Source organism: Epinephelus fuscoguttatus, linkage group LG10 (genome assembly GCF_011397635.1).
Source record: "Epinephelus fuscoguttatus linkage group LG10, E.fuscoguttatus.final_Chr_v1".
Taxonomy (NCBI): domain Eukaryota; kingdom Metazoa; phylum Chordata; class Actinopteri; order Perciformes; family Serranidae; genus Epinephelus; species Epinephelus fuscoguttatus.
Genome location: NC_064761.1, coordinates 23975767 through 23986393, shown reverse-complemented (window position 1 = coordinate 23986393; position 10627 = coordinate 23975767). Strand labels below are relative to the sequence as shown.

General features: G+C 38.7%; 1 protein-coding gene across 1 annotated transcript in view; it reads left to right on the top strand.

The window, feature by feature from the left end:
- The first annotated feature begins 4740 nt into the window (after positions 1–4740).
- ankrd13c (ankyrin repeat domain 13C) overlaps positions 4741–10627 on the top strand; it is a 40440-nt gene continuing 34553 nt past the window's right edge. The window contains exons 1-2 of the mRNA XM_049587845.1: positions 4741–5426; positions 7333–7374. Of these exons, the coding sequence (XP_049443802.1) occupies positions 5042–5426; positions 7333–7374 (427 nt within the window). The 5' untranslated portion in view covers positions 4741–5041. The remainder of the gene's footprint in view (positions 5427–7332; positions 7375–10627) is intronic.

The window sequence follows — 10627 nt, the reverse complement described above, 5'->3', positions numbered from 1 at the left end:
TAAACAACAGTGGTTGTCAATCTTTTTGAAGGCACACCAAAGGGCAAACCAAAATCTCAAGGCACACCTGTGTTTATATCTGTGCACAATAACCTCTATAACGTGGGTTATCACTCTTATCACGACATAAAACAATTAAAAGAATGAAAAATAAGAGAGGTAGCTTTCATGATACTGTCTACTGTCATCATTGTTGGTGCTTTGTCAAAATTTGCTCCATACAAAATAGTGATCCATTGTCCCACTCACAGCTTTCTCCTTTTAAATGTTATCATCCCTCACACTGGCTGCCAATCGGGGCTTTTGATGTGTCACACAATTGTAATTGCCATGTGTGAACAGTGACAAGAAGGTTCCCTGTGAAGGTTTTTTTTAAATTTAAATTCAATTGAATTACATTTTTTGGCTACAATTTACCTCTTTATTCGGAAATGGGTGTGCACAACACACTGATACAGTCAATTACAAATTGTGTATGTGTAGGCCCAATGTGGTTATCACAAAATCCCGCGGCACACCTGAATTGGCATCACGGCACACCATTTGAGAACCACTCATTTTTAGTAACTCTTATACTTATCTTACTCCTATTGTTACTCTATTAGTAACTGGTTTTGCTTTTGCTCCTTGAAAACACTTATCTTGTATACGTGTATATTTTGCCAAATATCTAATACTCTGTTTAGAAAACTGGGCCCAGTGAGTGACTCTGACCTGGGGAACCCACTCTTTGTTGTGGTTGTTTCTGGTTGTGAACATTAACCTGTGGCTTGGGACAGACTTATGCATTCACATCTTCCTGCAGACAACAAAAGCACATGGTTATCTAAACTTTTTGGCACTTTTAAATGTATGCATTGCCCTCACTGTGACAACATTATGCAAACTAAACAGAATACAGAAACTTAATCAAAGGGAAGCTTTTTGGATCCATCACCTGGATGCTTTAAAGTATCGTGGTCTCAACGAGGATACACACTTCACATTTTTGTAATTTGTCATTATTCTCAACAAGCTTCGCCATTTTTTTCCTCACAGCCTATGGGTTAAGTTAGGTCTGTATATATATAAATTTATTTTTACTGGGTATCTTATCTCATGTATTTTTGTTAACTTGTTATTTTTTTTCATTATTGTCTATTTGTTTCATCTGTCATGCCATTATATGGGTCATGTGATGGCCTCCTATTGGTTCCTGCCACTATATGACATATACCTGTGTTGTATGTTTTGAAAGCCTGATGAAGATCTGCGGTGGTCGAAACATGTTGGCTCTTTAAATGATTTAGTCACTACAATAAAGGCTTTTTAATATTTCCTTCCTCGTTTTTCTTTATTTTTGGAGTGCCTGGATTGCTTTCCTGTGTATTCAATTGAATTGAATTGAATTCAAAACATAAATCATAAACAGCCAACCAAAAAGTTAGTATACAGTCTATGACAGAGACTGAAATTACTATTCTAACTATTCTAATATATGCTGAATATACACTCCACAATGACAGTGTCACAATAATACACTGTACTGTGCATTTCTTGTGCACGTACATACTGTGTGCTGTACAAATGTGCTGGGTTGAGCATACATAGATAAAAAAATAATAATAATTATAGCTGCTGCGCAGCGATGGGTGGGGTCCGGGCATTTTTAGGCAATTCTGAGCAACAAGCAGAAGAATTGGAAGACATTTAGGAATTTAGCAACACATTCTGCCTTTTGCATCAGCTGAGGCTTGAACTCACAACCTCTGAGACTAAGAATCAATTTCTATCTCACTGAGCTAATTAGTCAGAGACAATTCATGTGTAGCTTCACACAATTGCCGTCCATGCATGGAAAAGCAGATTTCAAACCACTGTAAAAAATTCAGTTATCGACACAAAAATCTGAAAATACACATATTGCATCTAGACAGCATGGAGATGTTGGTAATTTGTTTGTAACAATGATTGATTTGCTCCATAAGTGAAAAACTGATGTTTAAAATTGCCATTTTTACATTGACTCCAATTGTTCACATTAGAGCAAAATTCAAAATGCTGTCAAAAATTCAGTTTTTGAGATAAAATTCTGAAATTTGCCACACATTATCTACCATGACTCTAGAATTTTGTAGAATTTGCATGTATATGTTTACAGTACTGTTTACAGTCAAACATTTTGATGCACTGTAGGCTCAATTTTGGATAAATCAAAAATCTGAAGTCTGAAGATGCTCTGTAGCAAGTTTGGTGTCAATTGAGCAAAAATTGTGGGAGGAGATAGGTTTAATAAATTTTACAGTTTTTGAAAAAAACAGAGTGATGAACTTCATGATTTTTAATAGGTTTAAATGTACAAAAGTTTCTTCAGTATTGGGCTACAGTTTAATGAAAGTTGTGAAGTTGTAGCACGTATGGTTGATTTGTTATGAATTTTCAAATTTTTTAACTTTAGACGCTTGATGTAGCGCCACCATCAAGACTATTGGCTTGAGTTTACAACTGGGGATATCTGGCATGAGACTGGACCTTTGTGCAAAGTTTGGTGAGTTTTCACCCATGGGAAGTATGATTTCCTCTTGAAGAAGAAAGAAGAAGAATACCTAGGATTACAATAGTGTCCTGGCAGCTTAGCTGCCCGGACCCTAATAAACAGAAGAAAAACAATTAATACTCTGTCGTTGTAGTTACATAAAACCATGCAAAGAATGTTTGCCTATGCTGGACACATGAACAATTAACAGATGACTCAGTAATATTAATGTGATAAATGTAAATAAATATCTAATCAAGTGTGTTCTCTTCTAGTTGTGGTAATGTTTGTTGCTGTGGATGTGCATGGAGATGTTTTATTACATGTAAGTTTTAAGGGAGAACAAAATGATAAACTGTACAAGTTTAATGATGAAATAATGTTTATTTATCTTGTCTGACGATACCCTAAAGTCAGCTACAGGGAAGTAAATAATTATACATCTGTGTGCCTGGGGCTGCTGCTGGTGTCACCTTTGATACATTTTATAATCAAAATGTAAATTGAACTTTTATCCGTCTGTTCCTCAGGCAGTGGTGAGATGAATTGTATGTCCTGCTTTTAAAGATAAATGCCTACCTGAATAAACACTCACATCAGTGGGCTTCTGCTAACAGAGTTCAAATACACGAGACTTTACTTTTCCATTAATGCTACTTCACAAATCCACTATTCTATATGACAGTGGAAAATTTTTACTTAACATTTATCTGGAAGTCACATTTTAATGCTTCAAGTACTTTTGGGGGATAACTTGTGTAAATTTTGTATACAGCCTGATATTGGAACTTTGATTTCAGTAAATAAATAGAATACAAACCTATTTCCAGTATATACAGTACTTAAAATAAGCTGCACTCCAACTAAATACAACACTTCAATCAGAATCAGAAATACTTAATTGATCACCGAGGGGAAATTATGATTTGTTACAGTTGCTCCGACGTAAAGAATAGAGAATTACAATTATTTTTGTTTACATGCATATATACTGTATAGGTATGTTTAAGTAATATGCGCAATTTACACATGGGTGTACAGTATGCATATACTGGATAGGTGGATATTTAAGTATATCACTGTATTTTTGTTTACGTTGTTTTTTTTTGTTTCTATTTGTGCAGCAACCTATATTTTTAACATCAAGGTAGCCCCTATGACTTCTGCTACACTAGCTGCTCATCTGTATCTGCTATCTGCAGTCATTTTTAGTTTCTGACTTTTGTCCATCAGCTTTTTGTTTTAATTATCTGTGATATGCCATCTGTGGACATATTGGACTGTGCTCATATTTGTCTGAAGGAAATTATAAAAATTATAATTGAAAAAAAAAAGAATAGAGAATTTTAAGATGTAAGAATAAGAGTATGAAATAAAAGTATGTCAATATAAGGCAATAATATAAAGTGTAATAGAAATGAAGTTTGCATCAAAAAAAAAATTAAAATATGCATTCTGCTACAGTGTTAAAAACTAGTACTTAAGGTATTAAAATGTATGTATAAAAAAAACCTTATTAATCAAACAAATATGTAAATTCATCACCAGAAAAGTAACTGTAGAAATACAGAAGTATCCCAAATGCATAGTTAAGTAAATATCATTTGTTAAGAGGGATTTATATTTGTGCGGCAGACCCTACGCCATTGTGAGCATTTATACTTGTGGAGGAGGTTTCTGTGAAGTGCTGTAAAGTTTAGTTAATTGAAAACACACCCAAAACACACATTAAATACAGCTTAATAGAGACAATTTCAAACACAAGTACACAAATTGGCTTCACCATAACTTGCAGCATTCACAGACAAACAATGTCTTTATCTGGACACATTTTCCCCACAGATACAACATGCTAATGTCATTAGCACAAGCCTATGGCATTTTACATTGTATAAATTAGCCTAGCAACTAGTCACTTTTTCCTCTTCTATTATAAAACTAGGGACAACAGTTACATTTAACAAAGGTATCGGTACATGATTTTGCTCTATTACAACTCACAAGGTTCACTGACAAAGCAACTGTCTTATACTAAACACGTTTTCCAAACAAATTTAACTTGCTAACGTTATTAGCTTAAGCCTATGGCATTTTACATTGTATAAATTAGCCTTGCTTTGCAGAAACTACTCTATTGAAGGAGAATGCATTAGCAAGTGACCGTTAGTAACCCGCCCTGAACTCTCGCGATACTACGAGGCGGAAGACATCAGCCGAATCTTCCGTATCAGAGTACTAGTCAACTGGAGCCGCTTATGTTGTGCAGCAACCAGCGACCGTTTCTGGCGACAGGAGGGGAGAGAAGTGTTTGTTTTCATAGTAAACCGGTGAAGGAAAGCCGCTGCTCGTTCGTCTTAGGACACACGGTCGTTTTTGCCTGCTCGGTGGAGGATTAAGTGTGTTTTCATGTTGTGCAGTTTACAGTGTTTGCGTGAAGACTTCCAACTGGCGAATCGCATCAGTTCGCCCGGAGGGTCATCGTCAGCGACGACACCCTCTGCTCCGCTAGCGTCAACTGTTTAGAAAATGACCGGAGAGAAGATCCGCTCCCTGCGCAAGGATCACAGGCCGAGCAAGGACGAGGATTTACTGGAGCCGGACGAGGAGGCAGCAACCGGGACGTTCACCGCCTCCAAGGCGAACAGCAAGAGCAGAGCGAGTAAAATCTTCAGCAACCACAAGTTAATCAAGTCTTCATCTACACAGCAGCAGCAGCAGCAGAACCAACAGTCACAGATTAATGCCAACACCACCACACTGTCAACATCGGATGTCATCGATGACAACAACAAAAACCCCATCATCCGAACCGGGCAGGACTTTCCGGTGCACGAATGTGTGTTTAAAGGGGATGTCCGACGCCTGTCTTCACTCATACGGACGCAGAATATCGCCCAGAAAGACGTCCATGGTGAGTCTACCAGCTGCTAGCCCAAAACAAATCACGATCCACCTACTATAAGGTCCAGTGAAGCTTAGTTTTAGTCAGCTAATAGGCCATCAGTCCTCAGCAGCACTGGGAGTAGGCGAGGCTTCTCCCTACCAAGGCCAAACTGATGAGTATTGTGATTCCACCTCACTACAGTTTCTCCAAATCCACTGCAAGTCAACAAAACTGTGCAGGAATGATTGTTTTGCTTCAGTGGCCCTTCCCACCTACAACACAGACATTCCTAATTAATCAGACCCAGTCACAAACCCCTCTCAGATAAGCCACCTTGGGTTAAATGCTTATTAGAAGTTGGTCCACAGTCACAGGGGTTATTTGCAAGACTTTCCCCAGACTCACAACACCTCATCTGAAGGGCAAAGTCTGCGCAGATAACACCACCATTTCTCCACAGGAACCCTCCCTGAACTAACAAAAGGACGAGATTGTTTCGTTCCGGTTCACGTGCCGAGACAAAAGATGGCCTGTACTAGAGTTCAGTGTCAGCACTGGAATGTGGACTGTCTTCAAACCAGAGCTCTGATGTGGTGTAACGCAACAAGGTGTCACACAGGGTATTGGCCTCTGGTGTTTTGGAACATGAGCCTGTATTTTTCAAAGGTTTGGCCTGTCCTGGTTCAGTGGCTGCAGTTTGTGTTTTTACTTACTTAGTTTAGCTTCCACTGGGTGGCTGTTAGTGTGTTTACGTTTCCATCAGCAGTCAGTAGCATATGAAGACAGAAGTAAAGCTTTATTATGCATTCTGTTCTTTCCATTAGCCCAACATTAGCCACACGTACAGCAAGTACTCAGTACAGTTAATGGTTGTGATGATGTTACATGATATAGTTATTGATTGGTGAATTCATCCACGTAAAAAATCATTCTTTCTCATTTACTGCACCAGTAGTTGTATCAACCCTTTCAGATAATATCTTTATTTTAAGTTCTCCACTGTAATACTGCTGCAACTAATAATTATTTTTAGACTTTTGCTGATCATTTGATGACTTCAAAGTGTCAGAGAGACATGAAAGTCTCATTTTACAACCTGGAACCATTCATTTTAGGCAGTTTTTGCTCAATGAATGACTTAAAACAATGAATTTATTATCAGAATTAATGACTTATTGACTTAACATTTCAGCACTACTTTTTGCAGAAGAAATGGCGCCAATGGAAACTATTGACAGCAAGGCTGGGATTATCTAGCGTAACATGAATGCTGATTTACAGACACTTTGCTGATACAAATGAAATTTAATTCACCTCCATTTAATTGGCGTCTCCTTTTATCACAACATCTACTTAGACTGCTAGCTGATCCCCAGCTTGTATATTCACTGACATCATGGTTCGTATGAGGGCTTCTACAAGGCAGGCCCTCTTTACTCTGGATGCTTGCCCGTTGCTCTCTCCCTGGAAAAGAAGCCTGAAGGAGCTGACTGGGTAGTTTTGCTTCCTCTTAAGGGATTCTCCTGTGCTTATGAGGCACATTTTGCATCCTGGGAAAGAAAACACCTGTGCAATCTCCACACCTGACTCAAATGTTATTTTCCATGAATGCATTTCTAGAATGAAGCCAGTATTCAGTGTTTACTTTATGTCAATGTTAATAAGCCATGTCCCTGCCAGTCTAATGCAGCTGATATCTGGGGTGCAGTAGGTTAATAGAGTATAATATTGCCTGTCATGGTAGGAGAACACACAATATGCATATACTTACCATGTAATTTTGAATTTAGTGGCTCCTGCTTCCTAATTTAAACATCTAATTCACCCCGAGTGTGACAGTCCTAGAGGCACAGTGCTTATCACAGATGCTCGTTGCTTATTGTGATTATCAAAAGCGACCAACAAACTGTTCTTTTTTTCCTCTCTTCTTTAGGAAACACACCGCTGCATCTCGCCGTCATGATGGGGCACAAAGGTGAGTAATGCTTTAACACGCTCCTCCACTTGGGTTATATTTGTCTCTCTCTGTGGCACTCTAATTTAATCTCCCTGCGGGTCTGTATGCCTTTTGTTTGTGTTTCCGTTTATTTGTGTGTTTGTGTGAGTTTGTTTTCACGTCTTTGCGTGTGCATTTGTCTGGCTAAACAGCACCAGACATTTGTCACAGATCACCACACAAATCCCAGATGGCAAGATGCTCATGCATGAATAAAAAGGTTGTGTTTATGGATTCTTGCCGAGTCAAAAGAAAGAACTGAGCAAGAAAACAATTTTCTGCCTTTCTGTTATGGCCTTGTATTCTATTAAATACATTTATAGAAAGAGGACATATTTAATCAGTGGGGATTAGATAATGATGACACTGCAAGAAAGAGGATCCTCTTGGTGGCTGAAGTCTCTTGTTCTGATTGATGTTCAACCGCTGGCTCAAAGACTAATAGTTTGAGGCTGGCGAAGGAGGTAATTAGTTTAGATAAGAGATGTCATTTTCCCCCATAATATTTGCTTAGTATGCTATTATTAGTTTTCCGCTGGTGTCTTTTGTGCTGAGGAGTTCACTTGGTTATTATCATAGTTGTTAGTTTGACTCAGCTGTGAAAAGATGGAACAAATGATGGTACAGTCAGATGGTACAGTTCTGTGTGTTGTCCCAAAAGGAAATCAACGTGTTACAAGTTGTGTGTTTATGTAACACGCCCTAGAATAACAATCAGTTTGCAGTATACGATGAATATGTCATGATGTATCAAGGCTTTGTGGAGGTCTTTACATGATTTTGTTCTTAGCTGAATTGCTTTGGCTGGACTGAAAGCATGTGCATAAAATATTAATACAATGCAAGGAGACTTTGGAACATGCTATTGAAAAATTAATCCTCCCCTTTTTCTGCGGCAGGTTCTCTGGGAACAATTCAAGCATAGGGTTACTCGGACTGCACATTCCCATTTGTTTGGTGTCTGTCACTGGAGCGTGGGTTTCAATTGATTTCACATTCGAAAGTTCAATTCCTGTCAATGGAGTGAGGGCCCTGCCACTGCCTATCGGTAATCCAGACAGTAGAGTGCCGAAGCGTAGTGGTGGATGGGTCGCTATGGAATTGATTGTGCTAATGAGGTTGCCTATCTCTTGCCTGAGCCGCGAGCCTGTCCTCCAGGGATGCTCAGGCCAGACAGGCTGAAGGCTACAGCATGAGATCATAGTCTGGGTGTGGCTGGTCTGTTGGGATGGAGAGGACAGGGCTTTCTTTGTGTATGGCGTAGCATTTGTGTGGTTATTATGCAGCAGATTGGCAATGGCAGAGTGGTTTATGTCCATAGTCTCTTAAAATTGAGGTTTTACTGTACAGGTGAAAAACACCTTGTGGAAGAAGAACAGTGATATGAGCAGATAAATAATGCAGTTTGTGTTTTTGATTCTGAAATTGGTAACAAATGAAATACTGAGAAAGGATAAATGTTATATATTAATATCTATAGGTGCAAGGCTAAGTTAAAATTGCTCCCAGAAGAAACAGCAGTGCACACATGAACTTTTTGCTTGTGAGATACTACAACATCTCATCCAGGTCTCTCTTGATTTGTTATCTCATTTTATTATTATTATTCCCTTAATTATCACAAATGGTTACAGCCCATACAGGCCTAATTCCTTATTCACACTTATTTTGCCCTTTATGGAAAAATGGATTATGCTGTCTCTGTTGCTATTTCAGGGAGCTCTTATTCTCTGGGAGCTGCTAGAAGTCTTCAGGGGAAACGTATACAGCTTCTGCAGCTTACAATTATTTCATCATCAATTAGTCTGCCAATTATTTCTCTAAAAAATGTTGGAAAATACTTAAAAATACCAACCATTTTGACGTCTACAAAACCTTTGTTTTGTATTCCCAAAATACGTATAGTTTAAAATGATATGAAAGAAGGGAAAGCAGTACTTATTAGAGAAGCTGTAACCGTAGAATCTTTGGCATTTTTGTTTTAAAAATGACCCTTTAGCTCACCCCAGGTGCACCCCATGTACTAAGGTTTTTTCCATACCAAATTTTCCCTGTCACTCTTTACTTTGTCGATCAAATAAAGGCAAAAGGCCAAAAAGCAATCTTTAAAAATAAAAAAATGGCATAAACAGTAAATCAATTATCTGAATAGTTTCTTTGTGATTTTCTATCCTTTAATAAATGAATCGACAAATCATTGAAGTTCTTGAAAAGTAGGAAAACAGTGCCTAAAGTGAACGACGTGTGAAGCTGAGAAAATAAGTAAATATTTAAACAACTCCTAAATCAATAATTTGAACGAACAACAATGGATTGAGACTCCTGTCAAGTCACTGCCTGACTCATTATTTACAGTGTGTTCCGAGCGCATTCTCTGGAAGTGAAACTTTCTGGAAACTGAAAGTTGAAGCACAGTAAATACTGTATTTCACACCTAGTTTCAAGATGAGGTCCCAGTTAAAGGGAAAAGGTTAACACAGGTCTCTATTGAAGCCTGTTTTCTGTCCTCGAAAGAGAGAAAATGTCTTCCTTTTTTGTCCAGGGGTTGTGCTGTCTGTTCTCGAGGCCAAAGCGATAAAATCAGTAGATATTTGAAATTGGTTTCAGAGATTGAAGATAACAACTTGAGTGTTTGGAGCCAAAGTGCCTGTGAGGCAGGGTTAGTCTCATTTGGACACGGCTCATAGGCACATTTTATCAGGTCGTTCCTAAAAAATAGAGCACCCTGTGAAATCTGCTTGATGTTAGCATGTCATTATTAACATTTATGTTGTTTGAAGAAAAAAATAGCGTTGGTTTGGGTCAATCTGCAAAGAAGCCAGGTGACGTTCAAGAGCGTTAGTTTTTGCCTCAGGGTGCAACAATGAGATTCTTCAACTGCTGTTTTATTCGGTCACTGAGTGTGTGATCGATGCTGAGGAAGTGAGCGAAAAAGCTATTTTATAGATGTACTCAGCATGGATCAGAATGGGTGGTGAAGGTGGGGGTTTTAACAGCCCACAGAGCCTCTTGACAAGTGCCCCATCTGTAGCCACTGCACGTAGTAAAGCATTAGATTAGCACTTTATTTCTCCATCCTGCTCTGCCTCCCTCATTCCTCTGTCAGAGCTGTGTGTGACTCGAGCAGGACCTCCGCACAGCTGCTGCACATGCAATCAACCTGGAAACCTGCAGGGAGAGTTGCTTTTATCAATACTGTCACGACTGCGTATTGGATGGAATCGGACTGCAA